The 25,704-nt window shown below is 30.1% G+C and overlaps 4 protein-coding genes across 4 annotated transcripts in view; 1 reads left to right on the plus strand and 3 right to left on the minus strand.

Annotated features, from left to right (window-relative positions):
- Positions 1 to 25,704, minus strand: part of LOC122269433 (zinc finger protein 271) — a 249,420-nt gene that overhangs the window by 144,397 nt on the left and 79,319 nt on the right. The gene's annotated exons all lie outside the window — the stretch shown is intronic.
- LOC107436172 (endothelial zinc finger protein induced by tumor necrosis factor alpha) overlaps positions 1 to 25,704 on the minus strand; it is a 251,571-nt gene that overhangs the window by 64,177 nt on the left and 161,690 nt on the right. The gene's annotated exons all lie outside the window — the stretch shown is intronic.
- Positions 7,241 to 9,410, plus strand: LOC122271944 (uncharacterized). Its single transcript, XM_043054717.1, has 3 exons — positions 7,241 to 7,787; positions 7,831 to 8,862; positions 9,358 to 9,410. The coding sequence occupies exons 1-3, from the start codon at positions 7,241 to 7,243 to the stop codon at positions 9,408 to 9,410; spliced, it is 1,632 nt and encodes a 543-aa protein (XP_042910651.1).
- On the minus strand, positions 9,801 to 16,085 carry LOC107446735 (zinc finger protein ZFP2). Its single transcript, XM_043054713.2, has 2 exons — positions 15,718 to 16,085; positions 9,801 to 11,244 (listed from the first exon to the last, which is right to left on the minus strand). Exon 2 carries the CDS (start codon positions 10,862 to 10,864, stop codon positions 10,055 to 10,057), a length of 810 nt encoding a protein of 269 aa, XP_042910647.1. The 5' UTR covers positions 10,865 to 11,244; positions 15,718 to 16,085; the 3' UTR covers positions 9,801 to 10,054.

Genomic DNA, 25,704 nt, shown 5'->3' on the forward strand with positions numbered 1-25,704 from the left:
AGTAAACGCTGACCGTTACTGTGAAACACTGCGGAAATTGCGACGTGCCATTCAAAACAAGAGGCGTGGAATGCTTACTGCATGTGTTGTGCTCCTCCATGACAATGCTCTTTCACATACAGCTCGACGCACAGCAGCTGTTTTGACGAAATTTGGCTCGGAGTTGTTTGATCATCCACCCTACAGCCCTGATCTTGCTCCCAGCAATTTTCATGTTTTCTTGCACCTCAAGAAATTCCTGTCCTCCGGTGAGCTTTTCGGCAACGACGAAGAGCTGAAGACGTCTGTCACACGCTGGTTCCATTTACAGGCGGCAGAGTTCTACGACAGAGGGATACAAAAGTTGATCCCACGATACGACAAGTGTCTCAATTCTGGTGGTGGCTATGTTGAAAAATAGCTGAAATATTGCTGTACTTGTTGCCAATAAATATGTTCCTGAAAGTATGAATTCTTTTTTTAAAAAAAAATTGAGAAACTTACTTTTTGGATGCGCCTCGTAATTCTAAAATGAATTTTCGTATTGCATGATATGATAAAAAAAAACTTTTCTTCAATGTTTATTTATTTTGATAAATCTATTGTTCATATGATAAAAACAGCAATTTTTTTTTGTAAAAAAAATGTTATAAGTTTTTTTACTTTTGAATGAATTCTAAAAATGGAACACCTTTAATTTTTTACAAATATATTACTAAGTTTATTGATAAAAAAATAGAACGCTAATGTTTAAATAAACATTACTATATTAGTCATTAACATGTCTCAATACATGTGCGGCCCTTCGTTATCCAACCTGCTGTGCAAGTGGCCCTTCACTCAAAAAGGTTGTGCACCCCTATGATAAACCATCCTTCTTTGAAATTTGATACTCTATGCTGGGGATAAGGGAGATGGATTTTAATGGTAAAAATATTGGACAATGATGATATAGAGTTTAATTAATCAACCTAAATTGAAACAATCATTTTTAAGCAAATTATATGAAAGCAAATTATAATAGCAATAAACATCACTGAAATGAAGGAATGCAACCAAATTTTTTTTTTTAAATTGTACTTTAAAATGTTCCATTTAGAACCTTGATGATTTTAGCTGATACAGCAGATTACAATAAAAAAATATCCCTTTTTCATTATATGCTAACTGATGAATTTCTATTTATTGACAAATGATAATGCATTTTGTATGGAATAGTGACAAATACATTGTGAATATTTAACATAGACAGTATAAATATATTATAATATTTTAAATTCTTGAATAATCAAAAAAAGTGATTTTTAATAACCTTTTACTAAATTACATACGCAGAAAGAATCCTGTCCACTTTTACTTGGGAGAAGATATTACTTTCTTATTTTGCTAGTTTTTCTTCACTCAGTTATAAATGAGGCTCTCTTTCAATTTGAAAAAGATAGAACTTTAAAATAAGATACTTTTTATGAAAATGAATTAGACTTTTTCAAAATATATATTCACATTATTATTGTCCGAAGAAGGATGTTATTCAACTTTATTAACACAAATCACTTGTAACGTTTCTCGATATAAACTTGCTTAAATACTTAAGCCTTAAAATATGTCTTTCATAACATTATACTGTTATAAGAAATATACACAGTTTTAAATACAAATTTTAGAGCTAATAAAATACAAGTATTCCTATTAACAAGTATTAAAATTTTCTCACTGAAATTTGTTTACAGGCCAACAAAGGTTATTAGACGAGTGCTTTGCGTAAGCTTAAAGCTCTCTAGATCTATTAATGAGGCCAATGCTATAACTCAAGGGAGAATGGGGTACTGGCGCGTGACGTCACGATCTTTGCAATGAGGGTCTATGGAATTTTGAAATAAATTAGCAAATTTTACATTTTTTTAAAACCTTTTTGAAGTATTGGTGTTCGATTTTCGTGTAGAATGGAGTTCTAATAATCTTTATACTAAGTTTCTTCTAAATTGTGACATTCTTCATATATGAAAAAAATTTACATTTTCATGGGTGGTGAGTAAGTTCTGATTTTTTTGTTTAGCCCAGGATAATTGTCAATTATTCTTACAATGTGATGAAATAGCTTTGTTTTATGATCATTAACTTCTGGAAGCAGAGTTGAAACTTAAATATTTTGCTATCATTATTAGGAATACACGTTATTATCATTTAATTCTTACATCTATTAAAAGTAGAATAATTCATTTTTATGTATGTTCCAAACTTATTCAAATATGTTAGTAACATTTTGAAAATGTTTAAAAAGCCTTTTGTGCTGGGGTGAGAGTGTGCTCTCTCCTTAGAGATAATGTTTGTTGTGCTTCATGCAAGGAACAGTTGTTGAATTTTTATTTTAGATATTTATTTAGTAGACAATACCCGTATAATAAATAGGGTTCAAAAATTTGCTACAGTGTGTTGAAATTGCTTTGTTTTTGTAAATAAACTTCCGTGTGGCAACTTTGAGTGAATGAATTTTTCTGATATTTTTACAAGGGGCCTCCCTGGCCGAGCGGTATCGCCGGTCCAAACGCTCTGTTAAGCGTGGAGGTAGCGGGTTCGAATCCCGCCGTAACCCTGGATGTATTCTTTGTGATGTCTTTCTCTGAATTGTTCTATCTGTATTTTCTANGAGCCGCTTGACAATGACTTATAAGCCTATATTGAGCACACAAGTCAGCAAATGTAAGTAATTTCAATAAAATAAAAATAAATAAATAAATATTTTACAAGCACATATAATTATTTAATTCTTTTGTTTATTAACTGTAGACTTTACTTTTTTTTTTAAATGTCCTAAACTTATTAGAATATTTCAATTAGGTTTTGATAATATTTGCTGTTGTTGTTAATTTACGTCGCACAAGAGCTGCACAATGGGCTATTGGCGACGGTCTGGGAAACATCCCGGAGGATGATCGGAAGACATGCCATTACAATTTTGATCCTCTGCGGTGGGGATGGCACCCCCGCTTCGGTAGCCCGATGACCTGCGCGCGAAGTCGAGCGCTTTACGGTAGCACCGTTTAACGAGGACCAATACCGCACACCTTCTGTCCCTACGCAGACTGATCCAAGTGGTTACCCACCCGCTTGATAATATTTGTGAAAGAAGTCTTATTGCATTATTTGGTTGAGCTTCTGGGTGGCAGAGCTTCGAATATAAGGATTTTGCTAATATTTTCACAAATGATCATTATTTTTTAATTATTTTGTCTATTAAAAGTAGAATTAATTTATTTTAAACATATATCCAAATATTTTCAAATGTTTTAGTTTGGTTACGTTAATGTTTGGGGAAAAAATCTTGTACTATATGGTTGAGCATGCTCTCTCTAACAATAATATTTGTTATGATTCATATTAAAATAGTTTTCATTTTTCACTTTAGATATTAAAGATAAAATATATTACCTGTTTCATAAACAGAGCAGAATAATAAACAAAAATTTAGTAATGTACATTAAAATTTCTTTCATGTGGCGATGCCCTTGGGCGACTGGAATATGACAGTAATTGCAGATTATGGTGAGAGAATGGCAGAGGTGGTAGCGGTAATAAGTTTAAACATTATTTCTGAGGATATGATCTGTTAATTATGGTAATGGGGGATAGATACTCCCGAAATCATCTTATTAATCATTTCCCTTTCTCAAAGGATATATATATGAGTTGAAAAGTTGGGATGACTATTTATAAGATTCCATCGAAGGGAAGAAGACAGTGATGGGATTATAATATTTCCTGACATCTATCAATTAAAGCTTGCTGGATCTGTTTTTTTTTTTGTTTTTTTTGCATTGTCATAGAAGGAGGCATTTAGTAAAGTTACTGATGATGCCTATTTTTAAGTCATTCCTGACTGCAATGTTAGGCAAGTATTGCGGAGAGTACGAGCACGAGCTCCTTAATAATACGAGCTCCTTAATTCAGCTACAGTCTTTATATTTGCAATCGCAACGCTCGAGTTCGCCATCTGGTGAGAAGCTCGGATCCATGTCTTGAACCTCCCTCCTTCTCTTTTCAGTTGAATAGGAATGAACTAAGATTTTTTTTTCGCATTTAATTACCAAAAATATTTTATGAAATTTCCACGACGCTTTGTTCTGAAAGTAGTTTTCAGTTCCATATTGGTGATCGAAATGTGATATAGGTGGTGCAGCAAAATGCAACACTTTGCATTTTTTCACAATTAGCGTGTGGAGAGTCGTAGAAGAAAGATATACGTCAGTGTATCCGCACGGATTTGTAGCGCCACCTAGTATAACTTGTAACACTTAGAGAGAGTGTGTGTGGAAGGAGGCTGTAACGAGCTACAAAAAAGCTCCCTTCCAAATAATAATAAATAAATATTGTGCATAATTATACAGTCCACTATTTCTGTTTATTGAGCGAGCTCATATTTACCTGAGCGTCGACAGGATGAGTGGTCCGCTCACCAGGAGATTCGTGCCTTCCCATTCAAAGTAGGTTTTGATTTTTTATAAAATACTTTAATTTACAATGTTTAAGAATTGTAAAAAAGATGATTTAAGGCTTATTGCCTGTGAACTAGATCTAGAGATTAGTGATGATATGATTGTGGTAAACTTAATTGATATAATTAAAAGTTTTGAAAAATATAAAACTGACTCTGAAACTGTTAGTGATCTTGTAAATTTAATAGTAGAAGAGCGCAAGTCTGAAGAATCAAAACAATTAAAGTTAGAGAATTTAAAGCTCGAGAGAGCAAAAACTGAACTAGAAATTGCACGTATTCGTGCTGAGCCAAAGGAGGTCGAGAGAACAAAAACTGAATTAGAAATTGCGCGCATTCGTTCTGAGCCAAAAGAGAATAATATAGAGCTAATTGAATCTAATAATTCCCTAGATTCTTTGATTAAGAGCATTGGAATATTGACCATTAAAGTGCCGAGTAAACCCGAAAATTGGGGATTCTTTTTTACATCGTTAGAACGAGCATTTATAGTTAAGTGTGTACCAGATAAATCTGAGATTCTTTTTAATCTGCTTGGTGAAAGATCGTCTAATATTATCACATATAAAAGTGATGATGATCTTAATTATGAAAAAGTGAAAGAAATAGTACTTAGAGAATTTCAGCCAACGGCTCAATCTTGTCTGAACAATTTCAAAACAACCACGCGACAGTTAAATGAAACGCACGTTCAGTTTGCGTCACGTTTAACAACAAGTTGGGAGTACTATTTAAAATTAAGAAATGTGACAGATTTCAAAACATTAAATCAGCTAATAATTTCTGATAAACTCTTCCAAACATTGGACAGGGAAACCGCTACTTATATAAGTGTAAAACAATCGAACACCTGGTTTGAACCAATTAAACTAGGAAAGGAAATAGATTTATTTATGACATCTCGCGGAAAATCTTTAACTAAGAGCTCTTATAATAAAAGTCATAATGAAAGAAATACTTCTAAAACCTTTTTGTCTGATTTTAAGAGTTCGAAGTGCATTTTATGTAATGAAAACCACCCCTTTATATGTGTTCTACTTATAAGAAATTATCTGTGTAAGAGAAAATACAATTTGTTAGAGATAATGAATTTTGTTTTAATTGTCTTGGTAAACATAAAGTGATGTCTTGCAAATCAAAATACTCTTGTGCAAAATGTGGTAAAAGGCATCATATTTCATTACACTTTAATCGAGAACGTAATTATTCAGCTCAATCACAAAATAAGAGAGGAGAACATTAAATTCAGAATCGAATAAAAAACAAATTGATAGAGGAAATCCCCCCACCCTCTCTCCACTTGCTTCTGAATTTACACCTGCAGCAAGCGAAGAGCAAAACACAGGCGCCAATATCTTTTCGGCCTCGAGTAGTTATGCCTGGAATAAAAACAAAACAGTTCTTTTGAGTACTGCAATTTGTTATTTATGTGATTCTTTTGGAAATGAGAGTGAAGTTCGTGTTTTATTAGATTCGGGATCTATGTCTAATTTCATAAGTAAAGAATGTGCAGATCGCCTACAATTGAGAAAGAATAAAATAAACATAGTAGTGTCTGGGTTGAATGATTCAGCTATTTCTGTTAGGTCTCAAGTTAATGCTACTTTAATAAATAAAGCCAGAACTTTTAACGCAGATCTAAATTTATTAGTTGTTCCTAGAATTACGGATCTCACACCCTCAAAAAAAGTAAACAAGTGTATGGAAGGGTTAGAAAACATTAACTTAGCTGATGAGTATTTTCACATTCCCCAGAGAGTTGATTTATTAATTGGTGCGGAATCCCTTTTTGAGCTAATAAAACCTGGGCAAATTTACCATCCTATCTCGAATTTAATCTTACAAAATTCTGTGTTTGGTTATTTAGTTAGTGGAAGCATATCAAATATGGAGAATAATAAAATTCATTTTGGGTTAGTTAAAGAAACTCTTGATTTAGAACAAACTGTTAGAAGTTTTTGGGAGATAGAAAATATCGAAACTGAAATAATTGAGAGTAAAGAAAAAATTATTTGTGAAGAACATTTTAAAAACAACTGTGCTAGAAATTCTGAGGGACGGTACATAGTAAAGATGCCTTTAAAAGAAGATCCTAAGCATTTGGGAAAATCTAAAGAGTTTGCGTTGAAGAAATTAAATCTGATGTGGAAACGTTTAATTAAGGAGTCAAATTATTTATCTTTATATAAAGATTTCCCTCATGAATATTTAGAGATGGGACACATGTCAGAAATTTCGGATGATGTGGAGGAAGAAGCCATTTACTACATTCCCCATTTAGGAGTTTACCGCCCTGATAGGCAATCAATTGTCCTAAGAGTTGTTTTTAATGCGAGTTATCCTACCTCAGCTGGTAATTCCTTAATTTCTTTGCAATTAAATGGAGGCATAGTTCAGAGTGATTTATTTTCCATCATGACAAGGTTCCGTAAATATGTCTATGCCTTCACAGCAGACATAAAGAAAATGTACAGAATGATCTTAATTCACCAAAGCCAAAGAAAATTGCAGCGTATTCTTTGGAAAGAAAAAGAGAAAGGACCTGTCAAAACCTACGAGTTGAATACCGTGACTTACGGTACGGTATGTGCACCATTTCTAGCAACTCGTACATTAAAACAAATAGCTATTGATGACGGAGAAAATTATCCTCTTGCTGCTCCAGTCATTGAAAATGATTTTTATATCGATGATGCGTTGACCGGGTCTGATAATTTAGTAACTGCAAAGGAACTTAATTAGTTAATTGGTATTTTAGGAAATGCTGGCATGCAACTCCACAAATGGCATAGCAGCTGCGCAGCGTTAGTTTCTGATGGTGAAGAAATATATAATTTTACTAACTGTGATGGAACTCAAGTGCTAGGAGTTTTCTGGAGTCTGAAGAAAGATAGTCTTTATTTTAAAGTTATCTGTAGTGCATCACAAAGAAAAGACTCGAAAGTCACGAAGCGCTGTGTCTTATCCACAATTGCACGCCTTTTCGACCCCCTTGGATTGCTTGGACCAGTAGTGTCAAAAGCAAAGATAATTTTGCAACAGCTATGGTCTTTAAAACTGGACTGGCATGAAGAACTACCTGAGAAACAGATCCAAGAGTGGAAGAAGTTTGTCGAAGCTTTAAAGAGTGTTAACAACATGGAATTTGATAGATGTATACTTACAGAGGGAGCTGACATGATTGAAATTCATGGATTTGCCGACGCGTCAGAGGTTGCTTACGGTGCTGTTGTTTACTGTAAGTGTGTTAAAAATGGTCAAGCAGCGACTATCAAATTGACTGTTAGCAAAAGTCGTGTATCACCTTTGAAAAAGAGTAACCATCCCAAGACTAGAACTCTGTGCTTCACTGCTTCTAGCCAAATTAGTGAAAAAAGTGATAATAGTTCTCGATTTTCCTATATCTAACATCTACTTATGGAGTGATAGCATAATTGTGCTTTCTTGGATACGTAAGGAGTCATTTCTACTTAAGACTTTCGTTGATAATCGTGTATCCCAGATTCAAGACTTAACTAACATTGACAGTTGGAGATATGTACCATCAACTGAGAACCCTGCCGACATTATCTCCAGAGGTCTCGATCCTGATAAACTTTCACAATGTAGATTGTGGTTTGAAGGACCAAATTTCTTGTGTAACAGTGAATATCCAAATAGAGACATTCCATCCAGAGTTATTGAAGATGAATTTTCTAATGAATTTAAACCATCTAGTGACTTTAATTGTTTTATTAGTGACAATAGTAATTTTCTTGATAATTTTCTGGAAGTTAGTAATAATTATAGTAAACTCATTCGTGTATTAAGTTTTGTGTATAGGTTCATCGATAATTGTCGGAGCACTTATGACACATCAACTGGGTCTTTGTCTCCAGATGAACTTAAAAGAGCTGAACTGAAATTGGTAAGTTTAGTGCAGAAACGGGAGTTCAGCAAGGAAATTAGAGATTTAGAAATTACAGGTGCAGTTTCAAAGCAGAGTAAGGTAAGAAATTTATGTCTCTGCATTGATAAAGAATGCCTCTTAAGAGTAGGTGGACGTTTGTCCAATAGTGAATTGTGCTTTGACAAAAAATTCCCATTATTGTTACCAGAAAAACATAAATTAACACAATTGATAATTATTAGTAATCATATTAAGAATTTACATGTTGGACCTCAAACATTATTGTTTATTATAAGGCAAAGATTTTGGCCAATCAATGGCAGATCTATTTGTAGAAAAGTAGTTCGTGAGTGTTTGTCGTGCTTTAAAGCTAAACCAATAACTTGTGATCAACTTATGGGTGATCTACCCAAAAGTCGTGTGAGTCAAAACTTTCCATTTGCCATTTCAGGTGTGGACTTTTGCGGTCCATTTACAATTAAATACAAGAACCAACGGAAAGGTACTTTTCAAAAAATTTTATGTCGCGATTTTTGTATGTTTCGTCACAAAATTGATTCATTTGGAGCTTGTGACAGAGTTGAGCTCTCAAGCATTTATAGCTACATTAAAGAGATTTTTTTCGCGTAGAGGAAAAAACAGTATTCTGTACTCAGATAATGCGACTAATTTCGTTGGGAGTAATAATGAGTTACAACGATTATTTAGCTTAGTTAAAAATCCTGATAAGTACGTAAACATAAGCATAACTTCGATAAAAAGATATATATTTTTATGCATACAGCTAAATCAGCGGTGGTTAAAAAACAAACTAAAAAGTGGTCATTTGTGGTCAGTTGAAATTTTTGAGTTTCCTGATTTTCGGGATTAACTTCCCACTGTCCAAAACCATATTTTTAGAATAACAGCAAAAATAAAAAAATGGTATAAAAAAATAAAAGGTGGTCATTTTCAGTCAAATGAATGCTGTTGAAATTTTTTATTTCCTAATTTGCAGGGGATAACTTCACACAGCTTAGAAGCAATGCTACATTATTGTTCAGTATATAATGCAGGAGAAATACATTTTTAATTCTATACATAGTATTTAAAAAAATATTATACAGTACTTAATCTTTTTTTTTTGTAAAAGTGATACTTAATTTCTAATCTCAATCATTTTCACAGCTCAAAATTTTTAATCTTAAATTTATATCAGGAAAACATCATATTAAATAGAAGTATTTGGTCAGGACACTATTTATTACCTCTCTAAGCACCATCAGAATTAAATGCCTCATATTAGTCGTGCCTCATTGTACCAACTACAAAAATAAGATTCTTCAACACAGTCACTTTTCAATTTGCATGTACGCAATTAACATTCCTCACGATAATGTTTTAGCATAAAGAACAAAAATATGATTTCTAAGCACAATGAAATAAATAACTATGGGTAGCTAAACCACTGCAATTTTTTTTTATTATATCAATTACAAGATAGTAACTCAGCAATATGGACAAAACTGTGGACAATTAAAATAAACCACTAAAAAAAATTTTTTTTAACACACATCATGCAAATAAGGTTTTTCACCAGTATGAGTGCAACTATGTCTAGTTGGATGCTCTTTTTGTGAAAAACTACAAGAATAAGGTTTTCCACCAATTCGAATGCTGATGTGCTTAGTCAGAAAATCTAAATCATATAATGATTAAGACTCTTTCTCAATATGACGGCGCTTGTGTTTATTTAGATTTTCCAATAGTGTAAACCTCGTATTACATACAGTACAAGAATAAGGTTTCTCTCCAGTATGAGTGCGATCATGTCTAGTGAGATGCTCCTTTCGTGAAAAACTCTTATTACACACACTACAACAGTAAGGTTTTTCACCAGTATGAAGACGACTATGCTCAGTCAGAATACTCTTAACTGCAAAACTCTTATTACATACATTACATGAATAAGGTTTCTCTCCGGTGTGAGTGCGACCATGCACAGTTAAAAGTCTTTTTTGTGAAAATCTCTTATTACACACACTACAACAGTAAGGTTTTTCACCAGTATGAATACGACTGTGTTCAATCATATGACCCCTAACTGAAAAACGCTTGTTACATACACTACAGGAATAAGGTTTCTCTCCGGTGTGAGTGCGACCATGCACAGTTAGAGCTATCTTTTTTGAAAAAGTCTTATTACATACACTGCAAGAATAAGGTTTCTCCCCAGTATGAAGACGAATGTGTTGAATCAGATGACTTCCCTCTGTAAAACTCTTATTACACACATTACAAGAATAAGGTTTTTCACCAGTATGAATACGAAAGTGCCGAATCAGACTTCTCTTAACTGCAAAACTCTTACTGCATACACTACAAGGATAAGGTTTATCCCCAGTATGAACACGACTGAGCTCAGTCGATTGACTTCTATCCAACAAACTTTCATTATATAAGCTCAAAGAATAAGGTTTCTCATCAACATGAATATTATGCAAGTTGTTGTCTTTTAAACTCATATTAACTGCCACACACTATCAAATTATGTATAGCTAAATTATTTTGTTGAGGACTCTTACATAAACATTATTTATAAAGGTTTAAAAAGGGTGTACTGTCAAATAGCCAATTACTTGATAGTATAAAAGACTCTTTAAACCGTATTTAAACTATTGTCAATGAACTTGAGTTATACAATGGAATGATTAACAAACAAACAACATATTATAAAACCATACAATAATTTAGTCTTCAGGCTATGAAAATAGTTTTCTTGGATTTTTCACAGTGGCAGTAGAAACAAATTTTAAGACGTTAGACAACCTTTTTGTGGCTATTATTAGAGGTTAACTTCAAGTGTCATGGCACACAGGACAGTAAATCCAACTTAAGAAAACCCCTGGAAAAAAAAATATATGCATGTTTATATTTTCAGAGTAGCCATTCAAATCAGGTTTTAAATTTCCTTGATTTTTTTTCTTCAGGTAAGTCTTAAAATTTCCAGGTCATTGTGTTTTTTTTTCCTTATAAAGTGTAGAATGGATATGAGAAACGTGTCAATTTTATAAGGTATTTTATTTAAAATGCTATTGTTTTAATATATCACCTTGGAAAAAAATAATTATCTTAAATTTATTTAGCTTTAGAATATATTGTTGTCATTGAAAAAAAAAATATAAGTAGAATTTGCACTAAGTGTACCAAATGGCAAATACTGAGTGGTCAAAAAAACCTTGGAGAAGTATTGTTTAATATATTTTCAATAAGCAAAAGAAAACTTCAGGTGATTTTACATAAATAAATTTTCATATTTATTTGAAATTCAATATGAAGCCATTGTACACTGTTTTTTTTTTTTTTTTATCTAAACAGTACTCTTTATAAAATTCACAGATCATATTTTGTTTAAACGAATTTAATGTCAAATGTTTAAATAATGTTGTTTGTTTTAAATTAACATTATTATTTTAAGATAGATTAAAAAATGAATGTTGCAAATGCAAAACTGTCAAATTTCTTGTTGCATACTCTACAGAAAAAAACTAGATCAAATTCTTTAAATTTTATTCTTTTTCGTCTTTTTTTTCTTCTTCTTATTTGGAATTGAAATATTTAAAGAATTCCTATCTAACCACATGGTTTTTAAGTTTATATCAGTTAATTGTTTTTACTACTAAAAACCTGTACATGTACAGTGCAGAGCAAAATAAAAATAAAAAACCTTCCTTCGTCTTAATAAACACATATGAATAAAAAAATTTACATTCCACGTTTATGCATCATTTAACAGATTTCCCATACATTCCTTAGTCTCTGTCAGCTTTTTAGGGTAAAAAAAGAATGCATGAAACAGTTACTAATTTTCGACATTGGGATTATTTCCAGAACTAGCCAGTAAATTAGCAAATTCTCAAAAGTGTTACAACTAATTTCAAAACAATTAGCCAAAGCAAATCTTAACAAATTTTTCCCATAGAAATCTTTAAGCCAAAATACAAATGTACTATAAATTAAACTATTTTAGAAATGCAAATTTAAATCAAGAGTCATTTTACAGTTGGGAAGGGGTAAATGATTAATGAATGCCCAAAGATTTCTCTATTCATGGAGAAGTTTCATGTGGCATTCTAGTGATAAACTAGAATGCCACATGCTGATAATAACAGGGGTATAATCAACACCTCCTAGATAAGAGTAGGCCTTAGCACGGGTTACCATAAATATCCTTTAGTAGTCCAAAGTAATGACATATTTCGTATTTTCAACTACTGCGCAGCTTAGTATACTCAACGAAACGACATCTTTCTTATTTTTCATCTACTGCGCAGTTAACTTCGTTAGATCGGACTACTAAATTGATCCGTGCTGAGGCCTTACTTCTTCTAGGAAGTGTTGGTATAATGGAGCAAATTTTGAGGCTTTCTCCAACAAAAAATGGGTATAACAGATTGTAAAATAATTTAAATTAAGAAAATTAGTAAATAAATTAATAAAATTGAAGGAAAAAAATTCAAGCTTTTCTTTAAAACTCCTTGATTTTTCTAGGCTTTTTCCAGTACAAAAAAATTTCCTGATAATTACAGGTTTTCAAGGTGTTTGGCCACCCTGATTTTGTACAAATTATTTTAGCAAACAAAAAAAAATTTTTATTAGGAAATTCCAACTTTTTCAAATTTTTCAGAAAATTTTAATTTTATGACAAAAGTAGTAGTAAAATTCCTATTGTGTTTCTCTTATTTGAATTGGTAAAATTAATTTATATTGATTTTGATTATCACTGCATGTCAATAAATATTAACTGGCATATAAAAGTGCATGTAATAATACAATGGTGAGTTTAAATGCTGTTAGTTCTACTTTTTAGAATTTCCTTTGACATAACAATTGACATAATTTAGTTAGTTCCTTAAACCATCTCCGTATTTTTTCATTTGATCCTTTTCCCAAAAAGATTGGCATCTCTTTCACATAAGTCGGTTTTATATGTTCTACTTACTTCACTTCTATTTTTATTAGAATTGATGATTTTCCAAATCAGGAATCTTTTTTTTATTTTTTATTTGATGGATTTTTTGGAGCTATCTGCAACAAAACTCACTAGCACTAATATCTTTTAGCAAGATACTTTTATTAATAACAAACATATATGCTACTCATTTAAATTAATAAAAGTCCTCTGTTTACAAAAAAAAAAAAATCTATATAATTCTTTAATTTATTGAAAATGTAATAATTTTTTATTCCAATACTATGGGTGATATTCTTACATTTTGTTGGGAAGGGGGGACACACAAATTATTTCCTTCTTTGCATTTTGTAAATAATCATCACAATTAAAGAATAATAAAAAAATCATGAAATCAGTAGCAGTAATTGTCGTAAAAAAGATCAAAATAATAGTCGTAAAAATAATAGTGTATAAAAAAATATAAGATTTAAAAACTATGGAAAAATCAATAGCAATGACAGCCAATAACTCAATTGAATTATTGCCTTAGAAAGTAACTACTCAAAGGCTTCGAATTTTCCATAGTTTTTGAAATATATTGGGATATTTAAAATCTACATGAAAATTAACGACTGCCGAAGATACAACGAAACATTACATCGGTTTACGATACTATCGGTGTAAATCGAGCGCGTCAAAAAGTGATTATCTGAATGCATGATTCAAATGTTACATGTAAATTTATGCAGAAAAGAAAACAGGGGTCTGTCTAGGTTTTTCTGATAGGTACTTATTTTGTGAAAATTTAGACATAATTTGTGAAAATTAAAATTATATTAAAAAATCAACACAAAAATTTGGATTTATCGTTCTTTAGTCGACACAAAAATAAAAGTTTATGAAAAAGTATTTGGTGAAACCGTTTTTCCTAAAGTTGAATTAGTGAAGGTACCACTAAACGGTAGTAAATTTGGCTTGAACAGACCCCTGGAAAAGTAATTTCTTTTTACTTTTTAAAAGAAAAATTATTCTGAAAGAGCCCTGTAACATTCTGTCAAAGGGATATAAACTAAAAAAAAAAAAAACAGTTCTCTGGAAAAAAATGGGGATTACGCTAATTAATCTAAATGATGTCACTCAATTTTTATAACAAAGGAATAGTTACACCATATCACAAGCAGAGATGATCCCCAAAGATAAAAGAATATTTAAAACCTTAATTCATTCAAATCAGCTAAATTTTATATTTGAAGATATAAAATATAAGACAGATGAGAATTTTAATAAATAAGTTTTAGACAGATAGCTTGAAAATGTTAAATTATTCAAATAAGTTGTCTCATTTTATGATTTATTCTCTTAATGATGCGGCAATATTCTTTAAATTATTGAATATATGGATAAATAGATTTTTTTTTTAAAAAATGGATGAAGAACTGTAACTTAAAACACTACAAATATTTTTCTTTTTAAATAATTAACACAACAATCGCTTTTATTTCAAAATTGAAATTGCAAAATTCACTATACATTTATGACGAAAGTATTAAATACTAAGAATTACATTTATGAAAGGACCGAGTATTTCCATTAATATGCAAGATAATATAATCCATAATCACACTTATCGAAATTTCAGGTGTAATTCTTTACCTTCCAATTAAAATAATACTCAGTATTTTGCGTGTTCATCTACATCAACAATTTATTTATTGAACACAATCTTAGTTAATTATCTTCTACACTTATAAATCAATAACATTCATATTATAACTTGCACTGTTCCTCTTTAAGTACACAATTTAAATTCAAACTATCAATTACTTTTCTAATAAAAATAACATTTATTCATTAAAATTTATTTATAATCTTGTTCTTGAAATTATAATTAGGTAATAATGCATTTGAATTTTTTTTTTAAAGAAAACTAACTCTTTCAGTGCGATAACACTTTAAATTCAATGCTCTATGCATTAATTCCACCCCCCCCCCAAACCCACAGTAAAATTAGCCGAGATTTAAGGCTGCTTTCGAAATGTTTTAAGAATGATTCTAACTCAGTTTTTTTTATGAAGAATATATTTGATACGCGTTAATGAGTATTAAGAAATATTTATCGCAGCTGTTATTTGTTTCCACCAACTACAATTGCTATGGCCTCAGAGGGATTTTTAATTTTCAAAAATTAAACAAAAAACTGTCTAGGTTTTCCCAGACATGTGTTTCTCGGATTATTTGTTGAGGTTCTAAAGGGTCACTGCTCCGACAATATTATTTTTGTGCAGAAATAGATGAGAAAATCCACTAGAGAGCAGTGGTAGACAAATTAGAAACAATGTGAATTTGAAACATTTAACATATACAGCATAAATTACATATATTTTAAATATTAGAATGAACATAATAAGTGAATTTTTATAGTACCTATTTACTTAAGCAGCATAAATTCTATTCAGTTCAACTATATAGATAATACTGCCTTCTTTTGCTGCTTTTTCTTCACTCAGCTTTTAAGGAATGACTGAAGCTTGCTTTCAATATACAGAGGATAATGCCTTAAACTAAGATACTCTTAATGAAAACGAATTCAATATATATGGTAAGGTTGAACGACAAGGAATTTAGATTAAATGAATTATAATTAAGAAGCGAGAAGATATCTTAGAAAAGTTTTTTAATCTTCCTTGTTGATTTTATATTCCTCTGTGATTTTAATAAACAATAATAAATAGATGATGATCACTGACGGGCATATTTGGAGCTCTCTGCTTAATTGCGCTTATAGCTCGCTTATTGTAGGGTAAAAGATATGAAGATTACAGAAGTTAAAGTTGAAGAGGCTGGTGTTAAATTAGATTTCCGATTTCCAAGATCATTTTTACCCAGGGGCCGTTCAAAAAATACGTACACAAAAATGGAGAAATTTTAGTCCCCCCCCATTCGTACATTACCGTACATAAGGTCTTACCCTCCCGAGTACGTACATTTTATTAGTCTACCCCCCTTTTTCATAAAAAATTATGTGACATTTTGCGAGACAATTTTTTTGAGAACTGATTTACTCATTCTAACAAGTGGTTGCCGTGTGAAAAAAAATACAAGAACAAACATACGTATAATACATGTGTATGTACATGTATATGTATTTAATACATGTAAATTTGGTGTATGCTTATAATGTACGCACTTTGTATAATACCTCCCCCCCTCCCCATCGTACAAACCCGTACAAAATAGCAAATCCCCTCCCTCCCCCCCTCCGTCGGGATGTACGTACTTTTTGAACGGCCCCCCAGATATTTTATGATTTTTTATTATCATTTACCTAGATATTTTATGAATGCATTTCAGACATAATTTTTTCTCTCACAAATCTATTATTTCATATAATAAATCGATTGAATAATCAGTTTCTTGCAGAACTTATAATAAAATCTATAATAATTTTGCCCAACTTTAAATAAAACATAAAAAAAGATTTTGCTCCAAATTTTTGCGTATTCTTAGCCATAATATGTTTAGTATAATTATTGCCGTGTTTTTATTAACTTTTATACTAACTACCTTTTAATATTTTCAAAATATTTAGAGAAAAAAAGGCAGCACAGTTTAAAGAAAACTCGTTTTTTAGTAAAATTTTNGCGATCTCCAGTTTGCCGCCCTTTCTATTACAAGTCAATCAAATAGTGGTTTTTATAAATAATTCGCATATATTATAAATAAGAATTATTATAAATTGTATACTTATTTTCCATCCGCTGTACAATTTTGTATTAGATATTTGAAAGAACGGAAGCTTTTACAATATAATCGTTTTTTTGAAATTTATTAGTTGATTAGTTTAGATGCATAATTAAGAAACATAATTTCATTTATTTTCACTTGTCATCTGAGTTGGGTAGAATATAAATGGGTAATAAAAAGAATGGAATATGAAGAACGGAAACTTTTTCAATATAATCGTTTTTGAATTATTATAAAGTTGTAGATAAATTTAGATGCATAATTAAGAAACCTTTTAATTATTTTTTTATTTTTCTGTTCATCTTTGAAAATGAGAAAATTTCCCCTTTTATTTTTTAAGACAAAGATATATTTTTACTCTTATATCAGTAATACCAAAATATATTCGACAATTTATTTTTTGAAAAATTATGTATTATTTTAGGAATAAAGCTTGTTAAGATTATGATTAAAAAATTTCTAAAATAAAATTTTTAAATTTTTTTTTATAGCATTAAAAAAGTAATTGAATAAGAAAAACGTTTTAGCTATTTCTTAATCTTCTGTTTGATATTTGACCTTTTTAAAATACTTACTCTTTAATAATATGGTAAATAACAAATTTTAGGGTGAAAAAAAAAACTTAAGCATAATTTTCTTTTCTGTTTTAAGATTCTCTCTTAAATATCAGCTAAGTTATTCTAGAAATATTCGCTTATATTCATTTGTAATTATTAAACTAGCGATAGTTGTTTTTTTCTTTCTTCCAAATAATACTTCAGATTATCTTAATGTATGCGATTAATTCTACTTCAAAAAGTTTTTTACGAATTTATGTGACGCGTAAAAAAAGAGAATTTCTTTTGAATTACTTTTGCATAATTCATTTTCATACAGAATGGTAAAATCATAAGAAAAAAAAATATATATATATCCCGCATCAATCAGAAAAACAATTGAGAGAACTTTGCTATTAAAAATGAGTGCAATGAAAACTGATTGATATTTGCATCATGTTAAATTACTAACACGAATTTGTAATAAAGTAAAATCATGAATAATCATTGTGGCTAGACCGACAGCAATAAAATTGTATAACTAAACGTTTTAACTCCCAAAAGTTCTCACAAAGCTCTTACGACTTGGTACCCTTGTCTTCTGAGTTGGATTCAATATAAGAGCGTAATAAAACGAGCGGAATATAAGGAAAGGAAACTTTTTCAATATAATTGTTTTGGAATTATTATAAAGTTGCTGGTAAATTTAGATGCATAATTAAGAAACCTTTTTTTTATTATTTATTTTCTTATCTTTTCATTACTTATTTTCTTAATTTTTCTACCCCCCTTAATTTTTCCGTTCTAAATATTCCAACAAAAATTTTTTTATATTTCTAGTCTTATAACTATAATACCGAAATATACTCGAAAATTTGTTTTTTAAAGATTAAGTAATATTTTAAGAATAAAATTTGTTAAAATGAACATGAAAAAATTTCAAAAATCACATTGTTTTAAAAATTTTGTTGTAATTGTACTAAAAAAATGCTTGACTAAAGAAGACTTTTTAGTTATTTCTTAAACTGTTGTTTGACATTTGAAAATACTTATTGTTAGTATTACAAATTTTAGGGAGAAAAAAAATCAAGCGTATTTTTTTTTTTTTTCTGTTTTGAGAATTTTTTTAAAAATATTAGCTAAGTATTATTAATTTGCTGAGTATTATTATTTTTTAAATATTAACTGATATATTGTGTTTTACCTGTATTCGTTGGTCATTATTATACTAGTCTTTTTTTGGTATTATTCAAATAATATTTTAAGTTATCCTCATTGATGCAATTAATTCTAATTCAAAAAGTCTCTTACAAAATTATGTGGCGCTTAAAGCAAATATTTTTCCGAATTACTTTTTCATAATTTATTTACATACACAATGGTAAATGATAAGGCAAAAAAAATAAAACCCAGCATCAAATATAAGAACAATTGAGGATATTTTGAAATTGAAAATGTGTTTAATTGAAAGTATTAAAAATACTTGTAACGAGTTAAACTTTAAAAACGAATTTGTGATATAAAAAAAATCACGAACTGCCCTTATGGTTAGAACGACAACAGTGAAATTGTGTAACTAATGACTCTAGCATGAAATTCTTAAATAAAGTACGACTACTTGGCATTCTTGTCTTCTGAGTTGGGTTTAATGTAAGAGGGTAATAAAAGGCAAAAAATTAATTGCAGAGAAATTTTTTCCAAATCTAGTTCAATATAGCACAACGATTGAAAATACCATTTTCAGAAANAGTACATATAATTATGCATTTATGATACATGTACGCATGTATGTTAGTTTGTACAAAAAGGCAATGTTTTGTATCTTTGTATACATAGACAATGTATGTATGAACGTATATGAAAATAATGTTTATGCGTTTGCATGCTTTTATGTACTTAAGTACATATATTGTATAAATTTACGATAATAGCACGTATATACAATGTACGTATGTATATAAAATTGTACGTATTTGCGTACAATATGTAAGAATGTTATTTAAAGGTGCAATATATGCACATAGTTGTGTAAATAAAATGCGTATTATATTTATATGTATTTTACTATAATTTATATGTACATCGATACATGTGCACGCAAAGTATGTACTTATGTACAACTTACGTATGTACTTGTATAACTACATACTTTGTTAATACTTATGCGCATGTAATGCATGGATGTACAAAAAATAGTTATATACACAATGTACATACAACGTATATATTTACATAATTACAAGTAATGTACAAATACATGCGTACATTTAAATATATGTAATTACAATATACACATACATTGTGCATACAATAAAAAAATTTATATGAGTAAAGTTATTAAAATTTGTTTTAAAATTTATACTAAGGCATATGAAACTCGACCTCATATTTTTTAGAAAGCAAACGATAATTTTATTTGGAATTTCTAAATATTAATTCCACACATAAAATTTACCGTTTTTCTNTAAGTTGCTTTTTACAACTATAAGTAAATATAAAAAATGCCGCCCCAAGGTAAGTGCCGCCCGGTGCGGACCGCACCCACCGCCCCCCTCTAGGTACGCCACTGCATCCACGTCAGGGAAGAAATCCATGGAGGTATGAGTGAAGAGATTTTTGCCGCTCAAGATGTGCTACCAAACATTTAAGAATGATGCTCTCCATTGCTTTACACATAACTCTTGTGAAAGATATGGGTCGGTAAGAAGTGATGTGATGCTTCCCGGGTTTGGCGATTTGGAGCACAATTAAAGACTTCCACTCCACTTTTTCTCAGGCTTACTAACCCGATTTACTACTAAATTTATCATCATGCTGATATCTGTAATTTTTTATAACATATAAAATGCTATATATTACATACATACTATTTATATAACACAGATTTTTTTTATTTTTTAAATTGCATTATAGTTTTTAATTATTAAACGATTAAACATAAGCATTATTTGATCTGTAAAATTTTTTTGTACGAATAATATTTTTACAGGAACATAAACCAACATGAATATATTATGGTGTTTAATTTTTAATTCCATGGAATAAAGTTATTAAGCCAGCCAATGTCACATATCTGTTGTCTTTTATCATTGACTACATATACAAAGTTAGTTTCTCATATTTTTTCTTTAAATATATCTCAAAAATGTAGAATAATAAAAACATGAGCACGTCTGCATTTATTAGGGAATCAATAACATTATACTTAGCTAAAACAAGCTCTCTTCAAAGAATCATATTGAGGTGTTCACGTGTTCAGTTGCAAAAGTGTAGAAAAATTGCCATTTTAAAATTCATTTGGCACTTTAGTTGGCCTGATAGATCATGTTACGGAAATATCCCAGAATTGTGTTAGTTCATTTAATAGTCTATTTTCCCTTAACAGACAAACTGCTTTCTGCCACTCTTACAGGACAAGAATCACTCGTTTCCATAGCATTAAAAGTTTATCTCTTGGTTATTGACAATATACACAGGAAAAAAATTTTAATGCAGCACATTTGTCAAACTCAGTTGATAGTGCCAAGACGAACCAGTTTTCAACATCTTAAATGACTTTCAGTCAATTAAATTTAAAAAATGAAAATGTGATTTAACATAGCTCAAAAAGCAGTCCAAAGAAAAATTTTGGTATGGCATGAACGAAAAATTATTGCTATCTCATTTTGCGGTAATGAAAATAATTTTTCATCTAGTCAATTTAAGCTGTGCTAGAGACATGCAAATAAATATTTAAGAAAATTCTATTAAGTTAGTCTAGTAAATATCTTTGCACTTAGTGTTACAAAAGCACAAATATAGTCTTTAACAAATTAATTTTCGCTTATATTTTTGTTGAAATAAAAAATGTTTTGACCAATTCACACTAAAACTTCATCACCATTAACAAAATGAAGTGAAAAATGGCTGTGAAATTTTTTTTCTAAATTAAGTTTTAAAAATACAGTTTTTTTCAACTTACACCTCTGATAACTAGCATTTATGTAGTTAAAATTTTTAAAAATAACGAGAATTATAACATGCACAGTAACTTTTATTCATGGCAAGAAGTTGTTATTCTCTGATTTAGAACATTTTACTAAGTGATGTTTTTTTTTTAATACTTTAGAAAAATGAAGCCAACAAATCAGAAAAGATAAATTAATGTATGTGCTTTGAAAATCTGTTGACTGCTACTAAAAAAATATGTTAAGAGATAGAAATTTTATAAATAAATGAAATTCCCCCGTTTAAAAAAAATATAATCAATGTTTGAAACTATCAAATAAAGTAAACAGTAATAATTATTTTCAACATGTAAAGAATCCAATACTTTTTATTAACAATAGCACTATTTTAAGATCTGTAATTGGTCTATTATTCTCTCAAATTATGATTATGTAATGAGATATAAAAAGGGTACAGAGTTGTTGCTTGCTGATGCTATGTCAAGGCTACCATCTAAAGATGATGTTCCCATTGATGACTTTATACATTTTGTATGTTTCTTTTCGGATTTTAAAATTCTAAAAGAAGAGGATATTCAGAAAGCGACATCTCTTGATCCTTGTTTGTCTCGAGTGTTAAATTATACAAAATTTGGAATGGAAAATATCGGAATTTTCCCTGACAAATTTAAGAAACATTAAAAAAAGTTAAGCAGCCACAATTTTAAGTTTTAATAAATATAATTTGATGTTATAAAAATACTATACGAAAACTAAATATGCGAAAATAGTAGTGAATATGTCATAGATTTGTTTCTTTATGTCATGGCTTTACTAAAAATACTTTTTCCCCTTGTTTTCATAATAGCACGCATTTAACAGAAAACATTTGAACAAATTTAATGAAAATATTTTCAAATTTTTTTAAAGACTCTCTTATGAAGAAAATATTGTCAATCAAAAGTTGTTCAATATAAAATATATGCAATTTTCTTTCAAGATATTGTAAGCATTTTGAAGAATGCATATTTTTTCCAAAATAGAAATAATTGAAAAAACCTGGTAAAAATGAAGGAAATGAAAAGAATTATTTTTCAAACTGCGTAAAAAAATCTGTGATACTTTTTTCTTTAAAAATATGAACACTTAATAATGTGATGATTTATATAGGGGATTATTTATTTAAACTTTAAGTTTAATTAATAAACTATAGTTTATTAATTAAGGTATTCAGAAGAAATTGATTATTCTGAAGATATGAATATTTTATTACTCCAAATTTTTATTTAATTTTCAGGAATAGTTTCTATTTCAAAATTTATTTTAACCGAAATATTTATGTAATTAACTGAAATAATTGTGTGTATGTAAATTTTTCTTCATCTTTCTTTATAGAAGGACGAAGTATTTTGTTCTCGTTATTTGAATTTTTCTAGTCTTAAACGAGGAAAAAATCTTCACTTAATTCAGCAAACAACTTTTAAAAATATCCATGAGCGCGAAGATTACGACTTTTGCGTGTGGTGTATTGAGGCGAGCGTAAGGTTGCCTCTCAACTAGATAAGGCGGTGAAAAAGTTGTCAAATAAAACTGCGGCGAGTGGAGGTGCCCGGGAGTCGATATTAGGGAAAATCGCGACTGGGGCACCGCATGGTTTTCCCATTTCTCTGTCTTTTGGTCATTCTCTATCTAAAGGGGTTCCACCCTTTAAATAAATAATAGCCTAACAAATTTAATTACTTTTTAATTTAATTCCTTATGGGCACCTTAAATTATATTTCCGTTTGTAATAAATTCAATAATGTAAAATAATACTTAAACATATAATATCAAAATTAATTTTCACATTTAAAAATAAAAAAGAAAGTTTTGTTTCAAAAAAAAATTTACCTAATTAATTAAGAAACACTTCTTTATATATTCTTTTCAATAATAGATTACGTTCAGAACAAGGTAACGACGGCGATCACAAAGTCAGTCCCACTGAAAATAATCTACAAGAAACGATATCAAGTCGCGACAAAGAAGTAGAATAAAACTAAGAGGTGCGGAAACGAACATGCGAGATCACGATATATGTTCTCAAAACTGAGTCTGATTCTACCGCTCATCAATCAAGGCCGTTTCAATATAACGATACTACGTACATCGTCTTCCCCAGCGCGAGTTGGCATCGGAACGTATGAGATCCTTTCGTGTCTTGTATCGCTATATCGCTCGTCTTCTTTACTCGACAGCTTAAATCAGATTTCTGATGCATCGCCTGGAACGAAAGTCGCTGTATCGTCCTGCCGATACAGGCGTTAAATCGATATGTCGCGATATATCGATTTATAGCCCAGTCCTACTCCTGAGAAATAAAAAACCTCATGTTTTTCAAACTACTCTTTTGTGACTTAAAATTCATAACTACAAAAGCAAAAGTCAATTTAAATCGTAGCGGAAAGAATGTTTCGAGTTGGTAAACAATAATTAATTATAGTTTGTTAATAGTCTCCCCTTAGCCTTAGGGTGAAGAGAAGCTACGACCCTCCCTGAAATGAGTTATTCTTGTTTCCATAGCAGCAGGCTTGGTATCGGAGGGACTTATTACTGTAGACAAACTATAGCTGTGTAAAAGGTTATTCAATGCAGGCGCATGCCAATGTGTAGAAAGCCTCCTCAGAGCTTACAGAAATCTTGGTGGAAAGTCTTTCAGCTCTGCAGAGGAAAGAAAACACAATCAGACAAATAGCAGCATTTTTTTTAAAATGTAAGTTAATATTCGTTTCTCAGACGCAAATTTAAAGTTTGCAAATGAAAAAAATCATTAAAAATTTTAGCTATATTGCTTGAATTTTACATTTTAAGTGGGAGGACTCCTTCTTTTTCTCAAACAAATTAAAAACAAAAGAAAAATCGAATTTTACAATTTAATGGGCATAATGGCATTTCGAAGTTTGTGCAAAAGGGGGCATAATATCTTTAGATAGAATACGTGGTTGTAAAAAATGTACTTATAACTTTATTAGCAAAAACTGTACTTTATTTGTATAACTTTATCAGCAAAAAATGAATTATTGCAGGATGTACTGAAGAGAAAATTGAATTTAATATTTAAAGGATTCAAAAGCCAATCGATGCATACAAAAATAAAATTTTCATTTCAAAATGTTCTTTAAACGTTTTGTTAAATGCACACGAAATTTCAATTTTTTATTATCGAATAGTTTTGGCTTTATGAGAGTAAAAATTTTCTGAAATAACGGTGACTGCAACAATTATTCTTTACTACAGAAATAATTTTTAAGCTTACAATGTGTGGTAAATTGCACTTACAAGCATAAAGTAGGGTGGTAAATTGCACCACACACTACAAACATAAAAAAAAGTGATTAAAATTTACATTCAAATGAATCTGCACATTATGGTACCAAAATTAGTGATTTTAGCTTCTTAGAAACACATTTGAAAAAAAATGTGAAGCATAAAATACGTTTTAATTTGTTTGATCCCCCCTGTCCGGCAAAGTCTGTCGGCGGAACTACCCCACAACTCACGATAACCATTAAAATCCACCAGCAAAATAGAAGGATCCATAAATGAGTTTAATCGTAAAGGGGTTTTCTACAAATATTTTGTATAAGCAGGGTTCCCACTCAATCTTTTAAAAAAAAATTCAAGGAATTTTCAATGACTTTCAAGGACCTAAAATCAAATTTTTCAAGGACCTATTCGATATTATTGTTATACGCTAAAGTAGGGGAGAGTGGGGTCAATTGTAACAGGGGACGATTGTAACAAAGCAAATATTTCGAGTGTCAAGTTCTAGATTCGATTCCTACGTGGCGCACAAGGTGTATTTAATAAATCTACATGAACACCCCTGCTGGCAACCATTTTTATGTACTTTTGAAAGAGTTATATCACAAAAGTTATTTTCACGCTACGTAAGTACTTTTTTTGGTGTTAGAATATTATATTGTAACATAGTAATTTTGTTTAAACAAATAAAAATTATTAACCGAATATGTAAGTGGACACCTTAATTAACATTTTAAGAAAAAAAAGATTAGTTTTGTTAATTAACAAGCATTGTATTTAACAAATGAAGCTGAAATGGCGACTTGGGGACGACTGTAACAGCTGAAAATAAATAATCTTATGTTTACAAACCATTACTTAACTCTTTAAGAACCACCAATAGTTTCCTATATCATTTATAT

Source organism: Parasteatoda tepidariorum, chromosome 9, assembly GCF_043381705.1.
Source record: "Parasteatoda tepidariorum isolate YZ-2023 chromosome 9, CAS_Ptep_4.0, whole genome shotgun sequence".
Classification (NCBI taxonomy): Eukaryota; Metazoa; Arthropoda; class Arachnida; order Araneae; family Theridiidae; genus Parasteatoda; species Parasteatoda tepidariorum.